At 38.6% G+C, this 22,928-nt stretch overlaps 1 protein-coding gene across 1 annotated transcript in view; it reads right to left on the bottom strand.

Moving 5' to 3' along the window:
* The window catches only part of DAPK1 (death associated protein kinase 1), an 85,699-nt gene that overhangs the window by 24,528 nt on the left and 38,243 nt on the right, over positions 1-22,928 (bottom strand). The window contains exons 3-14 of the mRNA XM_058043511.1: positions 20,947-21,168; positions 10,306-10,444; positions 8,328-8,457; positions 7,995-8,043; positions 7,827-7,853; positions 7,250-7,402; positions 7,063-7,108; positions 5,813-5,902; positions 5,329-5,421; positions 3,605-3,724; positions 2,410-2,508; positions 1,519-1,617 (exon numbers count right to left, since the gene is read on the bottom strand). Of these exons, the coding sequence (XP_057899494.1) occupies positions 1,519-1,617; positions 2,410-2,508; positions 3,605-3,724; positions 5,329-5,421; positions 5,813-5,902; positions 7,063-7,108; positions 7,250-7,402; positions 7,827-7,853; positions 7,995-8,043; positions 8,328-8,457; positions 10,306-10,444; positions 20,947-21,168 (1,267 nt within the window). The remainder of the gene's footprint in view (positions 1-1,518; positions 1,618-2,409; positions 2,509-3,604; positions 3,725-5,328; positions 5,422-5,812; positions 5,903-7,062; positions 7,109-7,249; positions 7,403-7,826; positions 7,854-7,994; positions 8,044-8,327; positions 8,458-10,305; positions 10,445-20,946; positions 21,169-22,928) is intronic.

Raw genomic sequence — 22,928 nt, forward strand, 5'->3', positions numbered from 1 at the left:
ATTTGTCATAAAAATAATCAGTACATCCAGCTACTTTAAAGCTCGGTTATCACGGCCCTATAAGTCAACTTAAAAAACCACACTAAAAGAGAACAGTTTATATTACGCGCCATCATGCAAAATTTGCAGGACGGCCAGGGTATCAGACCCAGCCAGCATGGATTTAGGAGGGGTAGGTCATGTCTGACTAACCTGGTCACCTTTTATGACCAGGTAACCCGGCTAGTGGACGCAGGGAAGGCTGTAGATGTTGTTTTTCTGGATTTCAGCAAGGCCTTTGACACTGTCTCCCATAGCATACTCCTAGACAAACTTGCAGGCCGTGGTCTGGACAGGAATACCCTTTGCTGGGTTCAGAACTGGCTGGATGGCCGGGCCCAGAGAGTGCTGGTGAATGGTGCTGCATCCAGCTGGCGACCAGTCACCAGGGGGGTCCCTCAGGGGTCTGTGCTGGGGCCAGTTCTGTTTAATATTTTTACTGATGACATGGATGAGGGTTTAGAGTCTTTTATTAGCAAATTTGCTGATGACACTAAATTGGGAAAGAGTGTAGATCTGCTAGAGGGGTGTAGGGCTCTCCAGAGAGATTTGGAACGGTTAGACGCATGGGCAGAATCAAACGGGATGAAATTCAATAAGTCCAAGTGCCGAGTATTGCACTTCGGCCACAATAACCCCCTGCACCGATATAAGCTGGGGACGGAATGGCTGGACAGTGCTCAGGTGGAAAGGGACCTGGGGGTGCTGGTGACAGTGGCTGAACATGAGCCAGCAGTGTGCCCAGGCGGCCAAGAGGGCCAATGCCATCCTGGCCAGTATCAGAAATGGAGTGGCCAGCAGGAGCAGGGAGGTCATTCTTCCCCTGTACTCGGCACTGGTGAGGCCTCACTTGGAGTATTGTATCCAGTTCTGGGCCCCTCACTTCAGGAGGGACGTCGAGTTACTTGAGCGTGTCCAAAGGAGAGCAACGAGACTGGTAAGGGGCTTGGAGCACAAGCCATATGAAGAACGACTGAGGGAGCTGGGGTTGTTCAGCCTAGAGAAAAGGAGACTCAGGGGCGACCTCATCGCTCTCTACAACTTCCTGAAGGGTGGCTGTGGTGAGCTGGGGCTCGGCCTCTTTCTCCGGGCAACAACAGACAGAACAAGACGACACAGTCTCAAGCTGCGTCAAGGGAGATGTAAGTTAGAATTAAGAAGGAAATATTTCACAGAAAGAGTGGTCAGATACTGGAATCATTTACCCAGTGGGGTGGTGGAGTCATCATCCCTTGAAGAATTCAAAAAAAGACTGGATGTGGCACTTGCTGCCATGATCTAGTTGAACAGTTAGAACTTCGGCTGGACTTGATGAACTTATAGGTCTCTTCCAGCCTTGAACTTCTGTGATTCTGTGATTCTGTGATTCTTGGAATTATTGCAGAGCTGAAAACTATTTCAATTGAAAGACTTCTCTCTTTGCTAAGATAAAGTTATAGGAAAAGGCCCTCTGTGTAAAAAAAGGAGTTATTTTCTTACCTTATCCTTAATGTCCAGAGGACATTCATTATCATTGAGAAATTTCAGTGTTTCTACATGTCCATGTCGAGAAGCCCAATAGATTGCATTAGATCCAGCCTATCAAAAAAGGTTCATTTCAGATGTTATTGATCAAGTTAAAATCCTAATTCTAGGTTTTCAGCTGAGGTACATGTGCACTTAGATGTACACAGACACACTGAAAAGCTATTCAAGCTTATATGAACACATTCACTTTTAAAAAAATTTCAAATTGATTCAACAACACTACATACCAACAGTGACAACAAAAACCTCTCTGTGCAAGGATGATTAACAGGATTACTAACTGTTTGCAAGGATAATCCTCTTCTCCCTTGTTAGGGAGTACTTTCTAAAGAACAGTCATGAGATAAAAACCTTTCTTCTGCTTGCTTTACCATCTATCAAATGGAGAGGCAGACAGTTCTTCAAGCTTGCTTTAAATGAATTGTTACAGCACACTGGGGAAAAAAGCTTATTGTATCCTCTATCGAATATGAATTTTAATTGCTATATCCCCCATGGCTAAAATATTAAATTATCTATCTATATTAAATAAAGTTCACCGTTGTGTTTTAGGGAAATCACTAATTTGAACTAATTGAGGTGGTTTTGCAAGCATGAACTACATTGTAAGATTAGTATAATTCAAATTATTTCAGCTAATAAAGTGACGAAAATCAGAGGATATGTATTAGTAACAAATGACATTGTTAAAAACTTGGTCTTATGTTTTTTGCTGTGGAAGGCAGAAAACAGGATCTACAGCTCAGAGTTTCTAATTTCCAATACCACTTGTTCTGAACTGCTTGTCTCCTGCTAACTGTACTAAAAAACTTATAAAGAACAGTTGAAAAGCAGAACCCCAACCTTATCTTGAACATCAATACGAGATCCACGCTTTAATAGCAGCTGGAGCATCTGAATATTTCCACAGCCAGCAGCAATCAGTAGTGGAGGTGTTCCATGCTAACAATGAAATACAAGTAAGAATTATATAGTTAATTGTTTAAGGATTAAGGAAACAGTGGAATAGGAGGCATACATTGAATAGCATTTCAGATTTCCACCTTCAAATTAAATCTGCAGGAAATAGTGCATGGAAAGAATTTATTCCTTTTTTCAAAAAAATTATCGCACAACAATTCTCCATATTTTTGAGATGAATTAATGATATATCACACAGTACATTTATGCTTTTAAAATTAGGAATATCAATGTTAAGCTCTTACTATTAGCCTTGTTTGGCAAGAACATTCCCCCTTGCAATTTCTTTGCAGCCACCACACCACCTCAGACACAAGCCATAGGAAACATCTAGGAAAGTGAAATGAGACCACACATAAAACAAAAAAAACCAGTGATTTCTTAAATGGTTCAATATCTATCACAGTAAAAGAACATTTTACTTCTATACTGTTCTTCACATTTCTGAAAGTACTTTGTAATGAACGTCACTATAACCATGCAAAAAAGCATGACCTTGTCTTGAGCCATTTAAGAAATCACTCTATTTTTTGTTTTAATGGACAGTCCCATTTCACTTTCCAAGATGTTGCTGATGCATTGAAATACTGTAGTGGACAAGCAATTTCATTACTGAAAGTGAACACCACCATCTATCATGTTCACATATCCCACTTCTGCAGTTTGCAACTTCTGTTTCTAACAATGCTTTGCAAAGTCAGTTTTAGCAGTCTGGTTATTCTTAAGTATTCTGCCATCTTCATTGACCACAAGAAACAGCAACTGCCACCAAGAGTGAAGGCAGATATTTGATACACCACAAATCTATGGTCAGTTCCTGACCATAGATTTGAGTTACACTTTTGAAATGCCTAGGCAAAAAAATCTGGGCTCATTTGGGCTCCATTTTAATGAACCTCGAGAAGACTGAACATAAAACATGTGAAAATTTCTCCTAGAAAAAAGGCAGAACTTTTTCCCATTCCCTTGCCTTTTAATTTCAGGTGTTACATTTCTATTTTACAACCACACTGCTCTATTCAACAGGGTGTTAGCTAGTCCCCCACACACCTCACACCTCAAAGCAGACCCACACTACCTTGTTGGGTTGATTGACATCGTAATTTGTCAGAGATCCCAGAAGGTGCTGTAATCCAGGAACATTGTCATCATTGATGGCATGAATAATAGCTTTCATCACAAAAGAATCTTCCTCATCCTTGCAATTAAATGTGAAAGAAGAAAAATTGTTAGCTTTAGGAAAAAAAATCTGTATCTAACAGATGCCAAGACATTAAAAAAAAAACAACCTAAATTTTTTGAAATTTCTTTGTAAAAGAATGGTTCAGCTACAAGTTGTAATCTTTCATGAAGCATATGGCTAGCATGTATGCACGTTATCTGAAAACCCACACCATGTTTTCTGGTAAAGTATACTTCCCTCTTCATCATACGCAAGCCTGTTAATCACTGAGACTCCACACAGGTTTCTTTAATTAGATGCATTTTTTTTTCTCATAGGAAAAGTAGATGATAGACTTCAATAGAAGCAATACTCGCACAAAATGAAATTATTCCATGCATACATGTGACGATTAAAAAACCCAAGTGGTGCATGAATACCAGCTGAAGTATCAGGTTTTGTGCCATCAGCAAGAGAGGTGCTTTGGTCGAAGCTGTCATCTATTCAAATGGATCAGTTAAAAATCTAGAACATAAGTAATAAGCCTAGACACCTCTGCAGGTGTAACTTTGTTTTTCTCCTCTGCACTAGAATTTCAAAGAGCTGAAATTCACAGAGCCCATTATTTGGATTGCTCTTACCTCCCTCTCTCCCGAGGTTTCAGATTTTTTAGGACACTGACATTGGGCTATAATCCTTTCTGCTGGAACACAGGTGTGAAAAGCTGATCCAGTGTTAAAAGGCGTACAGATTGCTGAATGGGGGGGTGTTGGGTAGGGAAAGGAGAGCAAGAGGAGAACAAAGAGCACAGAAGCCAAAAGATAAGAGGAGAAAAAGTGGAAACATGAGCATGCAGTCGCACAGGAGGGACACGGGGAAGACCGTATGCAAAAAAGGGCTTTGCAGAATTTTTGAAGTTTGATCCTATTAATGCACAGAAAAGATTATATTCCCCAGGTCTAAACATATTAACACATATTCCTTGCTGATCACAGGGAATTTGTGAACTGTGTATTAAGACTTGTAAGCTAAGAAGAATGCTTTTGGATATAAAAGTATTTGTAATTACAAAACATATAGCAATTGCTCCTAACTGCAACTGTAGTCATATCTAATACCACAAAGTGAATACTGGCCAACTCTAAAGTTTCCTCCTTAAATAACTGCTCGTTGTGACACTGCTGTCTAGCATTCATTGGATTTAAAACAGCCTCAATGGTTTTGAATATTTGGTAAAAAAAAAAAAAAAAATTTTAGTCCACAAAATGATGATGTAAATAATGAGTAAAATTCAGATTACACTTTTTCACCATATAATTGTTATGGATGACACTTTTTCACCATATAATTGTTATGGTGAAAAAAAATACTCACGAATCAAGTTTCAAGACCAAGAAATGAATTTTTGACACCAGGTAAGTTAAATGTCAAGGTTTCAACACCGTAAGTTAAATGTCAAGGTTTCAAGATGCAGAAGATCAAACTGTGGAAAGTTGACCTTTGTAACCTAAAATCTGTTTCTTCTTACTTATGATATTAGTTAATTATGCAAATTTTCAAGAGACTAATATTTCTGTGAGTTAGAAACTGGCAAAGTTCACATGTGATAAAGCTTTCTAAATATATAAGAACACACTTACCAGAGTATCATCACTTCTAGCGACACTCATGCTACTTCTGGACAAGAAAGATCTTGATAATCTTTGGCACAAGGATATTAAGCGCACTGATTGCTTTATAAAAATAACAAGAAAAAAGCTACGTGTAAAAAAATTAGGAAATTTTGATAGGATGCTATCGCAGAGATTTTAAAGGACTTAGCAAAACAAACTGAAGTTTGACTTGAATACCCCATCTGCTTTTTATATTGAATTTGAAACCTTTTGTTATTTTAATCCAGCAGAAGCACAAAGCAAACAATTCAGACTCAAGCATTGGACCTCACTGACAAAAAGGTCTTCTCCCATACTAGCATACTCAAGCACTTAGTTTATTCCCAGTGTCAGAAGAATATGTTTCTTCTTCCTTCCTTTCCACTCTTAAATGTGCTGACCTTTCCCTGGAACAGTCAATTCTACGGCATTTGTATGTCACCAGCATTTGATGTGTTATTGAAAGACTTACTTTCCATTTTCGTCGTGCTGCAAACTTCTTGAATTTCTCCATATTCACTGCAGAAGCTTTTCTACTGAGTGCTTGCTGAGTGTCTTTTGGCTGTGAGCAAAGGGAAAATAAAAGATGTTCCAAAAAATTCCATAATTTCTGCATGTAAGTCTCTGTCCCTCAGTGATGACTTCCATTTACATTATAATAGTACTCCAATCATACTGTAATAATGAAGTAATTGTAAGCACATATTTTTAATATTCAGAGTCTAGTCTGGCACACAGATGGAATTTCTTAAGAAAATTCTGTAAGGGAAATCCAGACCTAAGAATGCAATACTAAAATGTGCTTTTTCATTTTAAACAAAAACCCCTTCAAAGATCAAAACATTCAGCCTTGTCCTTCACCTCCCTCTCTGATAGAGGCATTTGATTTCCAAGATAAATCCTGTCTTCTGGGAAGATCTCCTGACTGATTTTAAATGTAGTCAATCTTTGTTATAGTCTCAGTGTAATCACCTGGACACTGCTGAAAAATTGCTCCCTCCTCAAACAAAATCACACCCCATCTACCAGTGCAGCAAGCTCAAAGCCCTCATCCTTTCAAATTTTCATGGGCTGACACTAAGCACCAATGACTAGTGGAGTACACAAAATTTTGCATTTTATGATCCCATCCTTGAAGTCATTTTTATGGAGATATATATATCATATCAAATCAGAATGTGATAGGAATTAAAACAATAAAGTGCCAGGTAGCACTACACACATTAAGAGGAATGATGGGTGCCATTTCCTCCCTCTCACCCTAGCAGCTTCACAACAGCTCAATCCAAACCAAACACTGAAACACTGAAGAAGCAAGTGGACCACCACATCAACTGCTCTCTTCCATGTAAGGGGAAGGACAGAAGAGAAATTTCTGGTTTTTTACCAGTCTAAATAAGGGCATTAGAAGAAGAAAAATTAGTGTGAATTGGACTGGATTCAGAGACTGTATGTTTGTCAGTGCAATGCTCCGTGAAGATTAGCTTCTCTGTCTGACCATGACTTTAATTCCCACAAGGGGCTACTTCCCTACTGCTAATTCACATAGAGCATATATTAATGAAGCCCATATTCTGTATGTGTTAGCTTTCATGCAGGCAGCTTTCCAATAAAGTAAGTTACATTAAACAATTATGAAAATATTCCATGTTAAGGAACTCGAAAAGCATGAAATGAAGAATGATTAAAAACAGGACAACAGAGAATGAATGGCATGCTAACCTTGATCCAAGGATGCAGCAAACTGTCTTGAATAGTCATTCTCTTCCTTTAAGAGAATAAAAGATGCAACAGTTTCAGATATTAATAAAATACATACTGGTTTATGTTTATTAAACTATCATCTCCTAATATCATGTCATTTTAAATACTAGAGATGTAAGTGCCACACAGAAGAATAACAACTCACTTTGGATCTTTGACTAGAAGTCTTCGTATAAAGTCTTTAGCTAGGGCACTGGTATTACTGAAGAATTCTTCTTCAAATTCATAATTCACGGCAGACACATTTGCCAGTGTTTCCTGTTTGGTTTCTCCAAGAAATGGAGATGCACCACTTAGACTGCAGGAGAGACAGAACATTCCTCTCAGCACATATTGTAACACTGCTGCTTCAGCCCTCTGAGATCAAATAACAGTAGAAAGAGAACATTTTTCTTTTCCATTTTAAGGCTGCAGATCTACTTTCAGGAAGATGTGATGTAGCAGGGCAAAAAACTTTGCTGTAATTTCAAAGACTACTATTAAGATATAGCTGCAGGAAAGTCACCTACAGATTTGAAGACAGTTTCCCATCCTAGCTCAATGCTGATTGACAGCAATTCTTTCCATAATTATTCTACTGCTTTTAAGATCATACAACTTGAATCATGATGTGCAATCAGAATGGTTTGATTTGTACAGACATCACCAACACCCCAGAGGATAGAATAAGATTTAAAAAACAACAGCATTTGCAAGAAACACCCATAGATTTTGGTACTTACAGAATATAAGTTATTACACCAATGCTCCTGGGTTGAAGGAAAAACAAACAAAAAAAGGATGAGGGAGAGGAGAGAAAATAGATGGAAAGAGAGAGAGGAGAAAAAAAAAAGGTTAGAACATAAGCATAATCATGAGAGATTTATTTCAAGTAAGATCCAATAACTTACCACATATCTGCTTCAAGACCAAGAGGCTCATAATTTACTATTTCAGGAGCTAAAGGAAAAAGCAGCAAGGTAAGTACCTAGTCAAAGAACAGGTATAAGTCTCACTCTGAGTCCATGTATGTCAGAGATAATAAGCTAAGATGTTGATAGATTAAAACACCTTTATGCAAGTCTAATTTGAAATCAAATGCTACAAATTGCTTATTTAAATTTCAAAATGTCACAAATTACACACAAATTTCATACTCTGTAAATCAGCCAAACCAAGATAAGCCATAAATACTGTTTCACAGACTGAAAAAGAATAGTTTGAAGAAACAACAGTTTTCTCACCAACAAACTCTGGCGTTCCGAAGATATTTTTGAATTCATTTCCAAAGTCAATTTTGTGTGCTAAACCAAAGTCAATAATCTTGATTCGAGGCTTTGGTACATTCCTGTCCAACAGCATTATGTTTTCAGGCTTTGAGAAGGAGGAAGGGGGGAGAGAAAGAGAGATTACATATAGGTACAAACTGTGGACAAGTGTTCTTCACCACTGAACATTCTTTTTTACCTCCGTTAGACACTTGAATTGTATTTTAGGCAGAAAAATCCTGACTTTTCCTATTATGATGAAACATATGCTTAACGTATCTACAGTAAATTAGGACTCCATGTTGATGTTGAAGCGCTATGATTTCCACAAGGCCAAGATTTTACTTCTTGTAGATACCACAGTTGCAGTTTTCATGTGGACTGACCTTAAGTGAAACACACTGTCCCCCAGTAAAAATCACAGACCCTGTGCTACAGCCATTCCAGCACAGCTGGGAGCTTGCAGGAAACAAAACCCTATAAACTAGTTACTGCGTCTGGTTTACATTAGTCCCTGAGAGAGGTTTCCTTCACACCACATAAGCAATCAGGGACGTGTATCTTGTTGCCTTTGGATCTTCCAGGGAAACTTCTGGAGTGGTCCAGCTCCCAGATTTTAAGGTTCAACATACTTAAAAGGAAGGCAAAAGAGCAGGTTCTCCTGTCTTTTCTAGCTAATTTTGAAATATGGACTTCACATTACTTTACACCAAAGATCTGCAAATCCAGAACAAAGAAGATGAAATGCCAGGATTATCAGCAAAGGGGGCTGTCTCTACACTGCAGCACTCTAATGAGCATACAGAACCAGCTACTCAGTCACCATGTCCTGTTATGCCCATAAGCTGGTGTGCTCTGAAGAGGTTCTGTAGCTACATCCATCCTGTTCAGAGTGTTAGGAGCTTCTGGAGTCATAAAGTACAGCTCTTCATCATCACCCTTCTTTTACCTTCTTTTCCCAATCACGGGACCTGATACGTGCAAAAGTAATTTCTGCATTTCTGTTCCATACTTTTTTTGGTCTACATATTGCTGCCTACTTTAATGCACAAATTTTTGATATCCAAGGATGACTTGTTCAATTACAAACAGATTGGCAAAAATTCACATTTCATACTCTAAGAAATACCATTCTTTCTAGCTTTACAAATTTTTTCTCTTGCTGACTGTCATACAAAGACCAAATATATTACTGAGGTGATGAGGATGAAACTGGAAAAGGTATGCTTACACTGAAATCCATTCCCTTCCCTACCTCATCCCCCTTTCAGAACTACATTTCAACTGTAATGAAATAATCATGCCTCCTTTTTCTCTTACAGACATAGCTGCACACTTCAGGAGACTTCTGGAATGTTTAGCTGTCTACCTTTGAAAAATAACATCTTCTGGGGGAAAATGTGCTGAAATTGAAACATTTAAAAGCAGTTACTGAATTTAGATACAAAAAGCTCTGCTTTTATTATCAAAAGGATGCAATTAATAACTTTTCTGAAAATGAACAAAAAAGCCCCCAAAAAGGAAAAAGACGTCAGTGGAAATCTGCTGCCTGCTCCACAAAAATCCTTGTACTTAACTCAGTGCAGTTTCAATTAAGCACTTAAAAAAACCCCACAGTTGAAAAAGGCATCTAGGTCAGAATATTTCACCCAGATCCCATTCACATTGAAAAAAGAAAAATAAAAATCATAGTCCTCATTTTTATTTCAGGTTTGTTTTCTCAGAATGGTTTAATTTCGTCAGAAGGTGCCGTTTCCCCTGAAGAAACATTTCCCAGACGGGAACTATTTACAGTTCAGTAACTTCTTTCCAATGGCTGAGCTTCCCCCTGTCTACATAAGCTAGCAAAACAAAACTGTGGCCAAGATCTTCATGATGACTGATTTGTGGCTAGAATTACAAAGGACTTCAATGGATGTTGATTACAGTTTAAGTTTTTATCTGTTCCACACACCTTAAGATCAAAGTGGGCAATTTGCAGAGAGTGGAGATACTGAACACCATTAAGTATCTGTTTGAGAAATTCTGTGGCTTCCTCCTCCGTGAGAGATTCTTTCTCAGCTAAGAAGTCGAAGAGCTCCCCACCTGCAACACTTTGAGAGTAGAAGCAGAGTTAGTGACAAGCTTGCTTTAACCAGTGGGTTCCTTTTAGTATAGCTGTCCTCAAACCCTGAAGAGCCTTAAAAATGATCCAGATGCTTTACATGTTTCAAATATCAGAAGAAATTATGAAAAGTACTTAATTCAATACCCAAAAGAGTTAATAGCTCCCTCCCTTCCCCTGAAAAGAATACAGTAAAAAGAGTGTTACTTTCAGAAAAAAAACTTTCTAAAAAATGTTTAGAAAACCCGAACAAATATAGTTAACAGTATTTAAATTTAAATGAAGTAAAAGCCTCCTACTCTCTGTATGCGCATTTAAAAGAATACCATTAAATATAAAGTAACAAGACTCAAAACATACCAACACAATGGGACATGACATTATATAGAAAATAAAACATGAATTGGCTCATATCAGTAGAACACCAGATTTCTACACCCTCATTGAAAAATAAACATTTTAAATTTTATTTTGAAATATTTTTGGCAACTGTCCTACTTTTAGTTTCTAAACTCCCTAGAGCATCCAACTTTTGAAAATAGATTCTGGTTTTGAAATACTGTATTACATGCAGCACCTATATTGTATTTGTACTCTAACACGGTGAAACCTTTTCTACAATGAAATGTCCTTAAGACTGTTTCCAGCAAGTGTTCTAGCCCCCCCCCAGCAGAAAGAAAAGAGGTAAGACAGAGTACATAAGCACATCTGGATTTTTGCATTTGAGAGAGAGAGAGGAATAAAGAGAAGATGATCCTCTTCTCAGCTCAGTCAAGCAGCTCTTAACCCAGTCAACAGCATGAAGAGATACTGAAGTGATAGAACTACAACTGTTCCCAAATAACAGACACACTTCAGCTGAAGGACACAGTAGTTTGCCCACTGTGGCAAACTACATTTCCCATCTGTGAAAGCAAGAATACTACTTAGAAAAGTCTTATAGATTGCAAAAATGGTCATAATATCTCCTGTGTTTTTCATTGTAATGATACTAACACAAATTCAGAAAGTGCACTCTAATTCTTATTGCTTTTCTGCAGGAAAAGAAAATAATCTGTTCACGATTTAAAGCTCTGATTATGAAACATTAGGTGGTGATTAACATATAACAATGGGTAAACAGTTTGGGCAAATTTCTTGAAATACATTTGACTTCTTTATCATGTCTACTTTTTCAGGGACTTAATCTGCATTATTGTAATGCAAATTGCATGAAAAGTGTATTTTAATGAGTTCTTGAAGCTTTCATTGAGCTGCCTAGACAATAATGAGAGTATTGTTTAGGGTATTATTTGTGTTGTAATATTTTCTGCATGAAAGCAATTATTGAAACAAAGTGCCATTAAAATATAAGAATTATAGACTGTAAGGATGAGAGGTCATTTTAATGATTTTTTTGTTGTTGTAGAGACATTAAAATGAAATTCCTAATGATTAAATCCAACTTGTTATTTTACAGAGACTGGTCAGAATTGTCTTCCAAATGGACACACATGCATATTCTCTCATTGTTTGCTTCTGACTATAAAAAAAAAAAAAAAAGAAAAAAAAAAGAAAATATTTTCAGGATAACGTCTGTATCTGCAGCACTGCACTGAACGGTGTCATTCATTTCCAATTACTGGGCTAAAGGCCTTAGCATCACGTGAAGCTTGCTCCCCCACGTTTACATGAGGGTGCTGGCTGCAGTTGTTGAGTGGCTGCGAACTGCAGCATGGCCTTGCCACATGGAGCAGGCAGAGTCACTGTGGCTACTGCCCCATCAAAACCCATCAAACGTGGGCACTCAGCGGGGTTTGGCACTGGGCTAGCTATCAGTTTGGGGAACCAGAGAGGATGGATCCTCAGCTGAGTAAGAGCTTGTAAGACTGCACCAAAAGACTGCATCTGGTCGCACTTTCAGCTGGAAACCCTGAAAAACAGCAAAATCTCCTGCTGGTGCTTAAACCTTTCATCAGCCGTCACACATACCAGAGAAGTGCTCAGGCAGGCATTTGCAGCCATGGCCTCTCCAAGCACTGTGCTGTCCACCCTGCAGTCTAAAGCAGACTGTGACAGTGACACAGAGGTGGGTGTTATGCTTCATGGCTGGCAAAACCTGCTCTTAACTCCGCTTGGCATTTTAAAGACATGCAGTCTGTAAAACTTAATAGTCATCTATGATTGTCACTTATTATACATGTTCCTTATAGACACCCCCCCAAAAAAGATTTAATTCCTAAAGTTTGCAACTTTTCAAGATACCTGCATTTGTGTAAAACGGAAAGAGCCTCCTCAGTTTCTTCTTATCTGCAATTATTCTGATTCTATACTGCTGAGTACTATTATTCTGTCTTTACCACAGATTAATTGTAGTGACCTTTCTTTAATGACACACCATAAACCTTATAATTGTGTGCAATAAAACATTATCTGTGTTTCACAGGTGATATACCTAGTGCTTGCAAATCTCAAAACTGAGGGCCAGGGAAGGTAAAAGGCTTGAAATGTTTTTTTTTTTTCTTTTTTAAAACTGAAAGTTCATTAGCAAAAGTGGTAGATTTTTGCAATCTGTTGTGTGCTTCTTTGATGCTTAAGCACTGTTACCCTAAGTGACTTGGCAGCCCTTGCTGAACGAGTAGGCGAGTGAGGAGGGACGAGCTGTAATGCACTCAAAGTGTTGTTCCAGGAGCAGCTGTACTCCTGCTCTGTGGGACTCTGGTGTGCCCCCTCATGTTACACATCTCACTCTTGATGTCTAGGAGGAGATCCTGCGTGGGTTCGCCTCAGAGAGGGGGCCGTGGTGAATTCTCCTGCTGGTAGCTCCTCAGCTGTGGGGGCGAGCTCTGGAAGCCGTGTTCTCCCCTGGGGGGCTGCCATAGCTGGAAAGCACAGTGCCCATCTAGCTGCTCCTGCTGCTACTTATGGTAGAGACATAAAGCATGAGGGAAAAGGGTTTTTATAGCAATGATGAGTAAAGGGTTATACCAGCATGCATAAGGAACTTCACCTGGAAGCTCAGAAATGCCTGGCTCCTCTGCACCAGACAACATCCAAGGGAGGCCCTTCTCACAGTGTAAGGCAGTGACCCCATGGGAGGTTGCATTTTTGAGCTTCCTCTTCATGCTTGTCAGGAGACTGCTTATTCCTTACCCTCTGGCTGACTCAGGAATATCTGATGTTAAGCTGCGCTACCATGGGCATACAAAAACCCATGCTATGGCTGCAGGGCAAGCTTCAAGTGAGTCGTGGAGGGTTACTACACGTCTACACTCAACATACTTTACAAGTTTGATTTCCACAGTTAATTGGCTGAAATACAATGTCCTCAGATTTATCAGCAGACCCGAGTTTCACAGATTTTGTAATTGGATTATATGTGTAGAATAACTAGACGATCTTTACTAGACTTCCAGATATCACAGATGAAGAAATTGGTTAGAAGAAGCCAGTAAAGACACTGGCTGTGTAAGCTATTGCAGCCTTCACAAGCCTCCTAAAATGCTGTTGGGGCATCAAGTCCAGTCCTGTGCCTCAGACAGCGTAACAGAGTCCCACAATACATAAACACTGCATGTGTTTGTAAATCAGAGGCATCTTCAAAGTGGAGCCAGAAGCAAGGAGAGAGCCCTGTTCCACTAATGTGGATATCCCATCTCACACACAGGACCAGTGTTAATCTAAAGAAGGCGGCACAGGTAATTCCACACGTCAGCCCCTTTGACTGGTCTTTATGAACATCATGTTCTACCAAGAACAACACTGCTTCCACCTCAATCACAATGGGCCTTTGTTTCTAAATTGGCTTTGGGGATGCTGATGCACAAACACTCTGCTGAAATCTGACTGAAACCAGACCACTGTGTGAGTTTCCCAAGCCACACAAACTGGCTCCCAGCCTGCCTTTGGGCCTCTACAGAGGGGCCCACACAACCAACACCTAAAAGACTGCTGCCCCCAACCACCAACTGGATAAAGGTGCTTCCTGAAGGGAGCAGAGGCAAGAGGTTCACCAAGCACTACTCCATCTTCCTATAGAGGACTTTGGAGTATCTCTACCTGGTATCCCTAAGAAGCATAGAGCTTTTCTCTGTTCAATTTCTGAGTTTGCTGGTAGGAATTACCAGACAGCTTCCTGATCAGTTCTTCTGTACCCTAAGACAACTCTAAATGCCAAAATGCCAGTATGTAAAGGATGGACAGCAACCTATTAAGAGAGAAACTTAATTACAAGTCAAGTCACAGCTAAATTCCTTTACGGCTGCAAAGCCTCCATGTTCTCTTTCACATGGTGTTTTCCTCTAAAGCTTTAATTCTTCAATGTTCCTGCATAAAACCTTTCTGTTTACATTTAAATTTAGTAATAATTCTGCAGTCATAATACGCTGTTCAAATATCATGCTCAATAAAATAAGAGTTTGTGCTTTGTGGCAGTCACATCTTAATACCACCTAATTCTAACGTATTATTGACCATGTTATAACACAGAAAGTCATAAGGGCTGAGAAAATCTATTTCATCATTATAACACAACTCTTTATATTGTTTTAAAGTAGCAGAGCACATGTTTTTAGAAGTATTTTGTATAAACATTTTCACTAAGAGCAAAGCTGGTATGTGTTATTTCACTGATACTTCTAGGCAGAAGTGCTATCTTTCCTGAAATGAGAGAAGTAAATTAAAGCTTTCAGCTGACTGTGTTCTTTCTTACAAAAAGCAATAGTGGTAAAAGCATTTCCCAGCCTCCCCAAAGGAAGGTTGACAGATGTGATTGCAACCCACACACCTCCCTCTGGGAAATAAAATACATCACGCCCATGGAAAAAGGATTTCTGTATAGTGCTTTTGCAAGTTGCCAGGCTTTCTTAACTATGAAACAGAACTATCGCCAGATCTCAGAGGAAGTCATTATGGGAACCTACTCAGGGAACTTAGAATCAATTAACCTTCAAAGTCAGCATGGTCACCTCGTAATGACTCAGTCATATGCTATGATCACACTGCTTATTATGCAACAGCACCTAAATGATATTTAATGATTATCAAAGGATTTCTAATGAATTTTAAAATCTACAAATGAACCCTAAAATCTAGACCCAAACCCCTCGAAGGAACATTTATCTTGCTTAGATTTCAAAACAACATAAACAAAGTTAAAGAAGCATGCCATCAATTTATTCCACTTTTAAAACAGATGCAATTCGATAAATTACCTGAATTCTTCTCTAGTACAAACATTTATTCTGTCAACTTGTAAAATAAATGCTTTCCCTAGGGATTCTGTGGTCAAATCTGCCTTATATGACATCCAGTCATACAGTTGTCAGCCCAAGACTAGACTTATATATTATTACTTCTGTTTTACGTAAGAATAAGGGGGTTTGCATCCACTTCATTTCGCTGCCTTTATGAATTGTGCAGTTACCAACCCACTCCTCAGAAGTACAAAGTGTACCAAACATTTTGAAACAGCAGAACAGGGCTGCTAGCTCATTAAATTACCTACTGGCTGAACAACATTGCACTTACATTTTTCTTTATCTAGCTATCAGAAAAATGATGACATGTTCCAGCATCATCATGCCTTTTTGTTTTCATTTGTCCAGCTTCCATTAGAGACATCAACTGTCATGAAATCCTCTCTTTAGTGTGCCTAAATTCTTCAATTATACTGAACAAGAAGCATTGGCCTCAAAGGTCAGCCAGAACACATGCACCAAAACATGGACTATATTTTAAGCAGTTAAGTCTCACTAAGGGGGGTTGGGTGAGTGGGAGAGGGCATGAGAACTCCTGTGAATCTTTTCTGCACTCAAACACCGCTGGTATTTAGGTCTTCATCACTGAAATTCCTGAAGTGCCCAAAGTCTGCATACAGCAGGTGGTTACCTTGGCCCAGCAGAGTGCCTCAGTATTTTGATCTCATCTACAACATTCAGATTAATAAATGAGGAGCATTTGAGTTTACCAAACAGAAGGGGCGATGATTTTGCTCGGGGAATGCAGCACATAGAAACCAATTCTCCCTCTGAGACCTGCTCACTGTGTGGCAGTCATACCAGCTCTCGAGCCTGTCCTGTCAGCTCTGTCAAGCCTTTGTTCCAACCTGCCTACATATTCTCTGTGCATCTATCTGTGGGCCTGGAATTTAGGATTTGGAAATCCAAAGGTGGCACAAGATCTACAAATTGGTGTAACAGGGTTTGCTAACTGCCTGCTACATGCCAGAAGCACCAAATATTTAATCTTCCTCTCAAATTGCAGCGCAAAGCCACTTGATAATAACTTTCTTATTTACTTATGGGTAAAATTTACAAAAATCTCAGAGGTATTTCTACCAAAAGACAACTAAAAATTAAGGAAGCCCTGTGAAGACTTCAAGCTTCTCTGGAAGACAGGCTTTAAGTCTCTTCCCAAGCATAATTGTAAAAAGTTAAATTAAAGCCCCAATAAGACAGAAAAGGAATTTCAAGAGTTCACAGTTACTTGCTCTTATTTGCTCTTCAATGATCAGTTAGTGAAATAGTCATAAATTTTTACACAAGGATGTATCATCCTCTTGAATTGTTCTGTTTCGATTAACAATATGAAGCTACCACCAAAGCAGAAAGTCAGAGACAGTGTGAGATACAGGACTAAGTCTAAAATAAAGTTTATGCTTTCAAATGAAGTATAAATCCTAATATTTAATGCACAAATGCTTCTAATACTTTCAAAACTTTTTCTATTTAAAAAAAATTTATAAAACAGATAATTGTCACTCAGAACCATGCTGGAAGAGATAACCGTCTTAAATCAAGATTTCAAATTCAGAAATGAAGTTATGCTTTTTGCAGAGAAAAGTATGAATACCTAACTCCACACTACCAAGTAAAAAGAGTCAGGTATTGCTATCAAGCATTTTTAAAAAACAGACCACCTGCATTCCTTTTGTTAATTTTAAGGAACTACTGTACAATATAGGATGAAAATATTTATTTTTTGTGTTGCAGCAAGAAACCATAACCAAGGCTCCACAAAGAATCACAAACTGAGTATATTTTACGTCTGCACTCTAAATAAAGACCTAATAAAGTGGAAGAGAAAATAAAATGGAAGAGAGAAATTATGCATCTAGGGCCAGGAAAAGAGGAACCAAGTAGGTGCAAAACATGTTGAGGAAAGAAAACAATTATCACTGCAGAGACATCTGTGTTTTCTAGTCTGTGAAGTCTGAAAAAATGATGGCTTCAGCAGAGCTCGCTAGAAATAGCTTAGTACAACTAACATATAACAGACTCTAATAGCTGCAGCTGGATAGAAAAATTTAAACTAGTCCTAAAAATTCAGACTAATTCAATTATTTGTGTGATAAAAGCAAAAAGAAAGAAAACTATTCAGGTTTTAAGTTAGATGAGGAAAAGACATTGGCTTCCAGTTTGTATGTAATATGCATAACATTCCTTTCAAGATGATGTAAAAGTTCACAGAGTGCAAATTTAAAAGGTTATTTCCAAGTCAAGAAAGGAGACATTTTTCACTAAGACCTAGAGTTATGAAAATATGTCTGAATGCTCTAAATATACCAAAATACTGCAATAAAGTAAGATTCTTAAAGGATATTTCACGCTTGTCCCTGGCCGCTGAATCTTCTAAGGAAAGATTTGGTTTTAAAAGTTTCATAAATTAAATGTTTCGTAGAACTTGGGTTTTTTTGTACATCAGTTTCCTGATATAAAGCAGTTCAAAGAAAAACTTCCAAACACCTACGCGGATAAAGTAGCTCTGTTTTGTATTCGGTGCTGTGAGGACCTACTTGGCCACTGCAATAATTAACCAACTGCCCCCATATTCCTGCATATAAATCATGACCTTGAACAGAATCAGAGAATGGTTTGTGCTGGAAGGGACCTTAAAGATCATCAAGCTCCAACTCCCCTGCCATGAGCAGGGTCACCTCTCACTAGACCAGTTGCTCAGAGCCCCATCCAACCTGGCCATGAGCACTTCCAGGAGTGGAGATCCAGAAGTTCTCCAGGCAACCTGTTCCAGTGCCTCACCACTCTCACAGTTAAGAATTTCTTTCTAATAACCAGTCTGAGTGTGCCATTTTTCAATGTGATGCCATTCCCCCTTGTTCAGTCAATTGCTCACCTCTGAGAAACTGCCAATTAGTAAGGCAGAAAAATGTTTAGGAGGCTGTATGCAATACAGCAAACCTCTTGCTGAAGTGGAAAATAAAAATCAATAGTGAACAGGCCATAGACCCTGTCACCCTGGGACTGTGCATGTTGACATATGGCAACAAAAGGGCAGCTGTGGTTGCTCAATTATACAAAATTGTGTCTCTGTGTGGTATACTGCCTCATAATTGTAGTCAGAACAGAACACAAGAGCCAGGAAATACACTATGTTCTAATCAAAATGGAAAATGGACACTTAGGGTAGATTCTGAAGATAAACAGGTTATTTAATGAGATTTCAGCTTTATTTCTGTTCATACGAAATTGCTCTGTAAGAACAAAGACTGTCAAGAGGGTAGGTCCCTAGGCAAAATGTGAATACTAGAACATTAGAGAAAAAGGATTACATATTTAATGTCTAAGCATGTGATTAAAATGACAATCCTGTCTATTCAATAGCTTTATGTAACATCACAGTGATTTTGAGAACTACAAAACTTTGTAGCAGTTAGCATATTCAAGTTTACAAAGGGATTGCTAACATCATCTTTTCCTCTTTGACTGTCTAAATAAATAAATGCATTACCTTTATGATATCCAAAACAGCACTTCTTCAATTGAAAGACTCACAAAGCAATTTGGAAAAAAAAAAAAATCTCAGATTGAAACTATATAGGGATTGCTCACCTTGCAAAACAATTACCTAAATTGCAATACAAATAATTTGCTGAGCTTCATGACATTGAGCTTATGAAACACGCAGATAGTCTGCTCAATGGACAGGGGTGGTTGCACACTGACACACACACAGCAGCCCTGCTGCCAAAAGAGCTCCCATTCCATGCCTCGGGTGGGGGTGGCTGGGGCAGCCCCACTCCTCCTACCACCGCCGTGACTGCCAAGTCTCCCTCACAGCTTACAGACACTGGCCTGATCTCATCTGCACAGATTCCAGAGCAGAAGGAGCTGCAGAAGCAGCAATACTCCGACAGCAAAGTTGTAGAGCAAGAGAACATGAGAGTTAGTATCAAGTAGGGAGAGGAAGAAGCATCACACTAATTTTGCTGTGTATTCACATCACGCTTCAAAGAATTCTGAACAAAACCCAAGTAAGAAACAGTAAGAATATAAGGAACTTTTACTTTATACCAGATGGTAATTTAGTTTGGAAAAAAATACTTGTTTAAATTACCTACATTTGACAAACTAATTCAAGTGTATACAACTGGAACTAAACAAAAACAAGCCAGACTACAACTATTACAATAAAATATCACATGCTGGACTAGAAGTGTAAAAATATGTTTGCATAACCACACATAACATAACAAAGTAGTATCATGCATATATAGACCATAGAAAAAAATGGAACTCTAAAAGCTACATCCCAGTTTCCTTTTTAAATCTATACTGTAAATGTACATGTTACTGAAACCATGCAACACTGAAGTATCTTTATAAAGTGGAAATACAATTTATCAAAGCTAGTAAACAGGAAGACAAAACCTGCACAAGAAAAACCACATGAACAGCCCACAAAAAGACACAAGTGCTGCCCAAGATTCTGGTACCAAGTCTTCTGCATGCATGAATTTCTTACTGTACAGTATGGTTAACTGATACTGAGCAGGTATGGCAATAAAAAAGTGCCAGGCATGCCAAGTGTGCAAAGATATGCACATTCCAGCAGCACCACTGACAAACTCTTAACAGGTGACTAAGGCTTAACTCCTGCAATTGCAGTCTTTGAGAAACTGGAAGCCAGACTAAAAAATGGAGAAGTAGCTTCTGCTGACGCTCAATCTATTAGCAATGACATTGGATGAAAAATTGGTAACTAAACCAGTATGAAACAATGTGGAAGTTCAGTTCTCATTTTAACAAGAGACAACTGTGGGGAAAATTCATGTGGATTACAAAATGAGAAAAAGCATTCAATGAGGCCACTTTACACCAACACAAAACAATGAAATTTCCTAAACTAATCTCCACTAAGAATCTCTATTTTCCTGTGCTCTGATATTCAAATCAGTATATTTAGTTCCAGGCTATTCTTTTGGATCCATAACATCAACAGTGATTAAAGTAAAAAACAGAAAAAAAGAAATGCTAAATATGCTGATTTAAAAAAAACAACTTTATAGTGCATTCAGAGTGAAAAATACATGTGGAAATCAGGAAACTATAACACTGACTAAAAACCAAAGATTTCTAAGGCTATTACCTATTTTCTTTTGGGGTGATAAGGAACTTCCATTGAATCACTGCAATTCTCAAATTTTGGTTTGTTTTTAAAAACCAAAGAAACAAATATTCTCCTACTAGTCCGTGGGTATCCAGAGTTACTTACAGCTCCAGAATGAGAATGACATCTGTTTTATTCTCATAGACGTCATGAAGCGTTATCACATTGGGATGCCGAATCTCTTTCAGTATTCCAACTTCTCGCTCGATATCCTCCCGGCTCACTCCACGGCGGCTGGACTTCGTTCTCCTTTTCTTGATGAATTTTGCTGCAAACTGCAGGCCGGTGCTTTTCTCGCGGCATTTTTTCACTACGGCAAACTGCCCACTGAAAAACAAAGAGATGACGAGGGTTCAGTTCAGGACAATTCAGAGTTAAGAGCAGCCTGTTTGCTGTGGTGGGGGAAATCAGCTTTTAAATCTGACTAAGTATATAACTGCTTCTTATGCCATCTAGAATAACACTTGAAGAAAACCTAGAAGAGGCAGGAAACATAATTTAAGATTAATTAAATCTTAAATTGTCATACAAATGCACACATTTCAGCGCATCAGTAAGTAAAGGGTAGCACCTTACCAGCGAGGACCACTGGATTTTTGACAAATCTGTGCAATGGGGATTACTGGGCAAAAGTATGTTTGTTGAGTATTTTTTCTTTGTTCTTCATTTGGGACAATTAGTAGTTTTTACAATCTACATTATTTCTCAATATTCACTTTATTCTATATATATTCTGTCCTTAAGTTTGTTTTTAAAAAAAAATTTAAAACAAAACTTGGTTTCATGACACTGCTTTGGATTTTGAAAGCACTGTCTAAATACAGTAGTATCAAGAATTACTCATCTTGTTAAGGACAATTTTGAAGATGAGAAAAGTACCGAGACATTGAGAAACAAAACCTGTGTTTGTATTACAAAACAGAAGAAACTCCAGGAAGCTGCTGGCTCCAGCACACCATCATTAATGTACAAGTCTGCTGTTGCTAAATGTACACACGGATGTAGGTCAGAAATCTCCAGGAGCCTAATGTTGATTTAAAGAAAGAACAAGATTTCTAGAAGTGTTTTTCTTTTAAGTTTCCCTAATCTCTTGTTGAGGATTCTCAGGAAATTCTGTTCTGGTTTTTTTACCATATGAAGGAATAATAGAATTACAGGATGATACTAAGGAGAACATTTTTTGAAGTTACCCTACCCTGGTAACTGAAGAAGATCTGTTCTCTAAAGCAGATTTAGAACAGCAATTAAATCAGAGCTAGCCTTAATAGGTTTGACTACTTGAACAGCCATAAAGCACTCACAGCTACACATTTCATGCCACCATTACTATGCTGATCCCACACAGTGCCCTGAGTGACGACACATTGTCTTGAACTGGGACATGCAGCTGGGCAAGGCTAAATGACTGTCACTCGTGGAAGGGCAGGGCAAAGACAGGATCTCTCATGTGAACTCTTAGAAAGACGCTCTAGAGTAGCCACCACCATCTGGGACATCTTTGAATGCAGCCATGGGTAGTGAGTGAAGTAAACTTTGAGAGAAATCTTAAACCTCAACAGTCTAAAGGTGAGGTTTTCATTTGTTTCAGTATTATGATCACTATTCATGTTTAATTCTTCACTGTTTAATGAAATCAATTCATAAACTTGTGAGACGATGCTATATTGCATGAAACTGACTTTGCCTTAAATTCTGCCTGCCCTCAATTCCACACAAAGTTTTTAAGGATCAGATTTCCATATGGGGACCCCCACATTACTATTACAAACTGCAGGGGACAGAGCAGTGCTTCAGACCACACCATATCCTCTTCTCCATCACACACAGGCTGGAAGACCTGCATCACTTGCCCAGACTCGGCCTGCTAGTGTTATCAGAGACACTCTCTGACATGTAACACTTTCATATGTGACTGAAAGAGAAAGCACAGACCTCTGGAATACCCATGTCATCCTAAACTGACAGCAGAGAGCTAGACATGGTATCCTAAGGTCATCAGCCTTCTCTGCCTGGTTCAGTCCAATTTCACAAAAACTGAGTTTGATCTCCACGGTCTGAGCAATTTTGCACTGCCAGAGTGGAGGTAT

The sequence above is a fragment of the Melospiza georgiana genome, chromosome Z (genome assembly GCF_028018845.1).
Source record: "Melospiza georgiana isolate bMelGeo1 chromosome Z, bMelGeo1.pri, whole genome shotgun sequence".
NCBI classification, from domain to species: domain Eukaryota; kingdom Metazoa; phylum Chordata; class Aves; order Passeriformes; family Passerellidae; genus Melospiza; species Melospiza georgiana.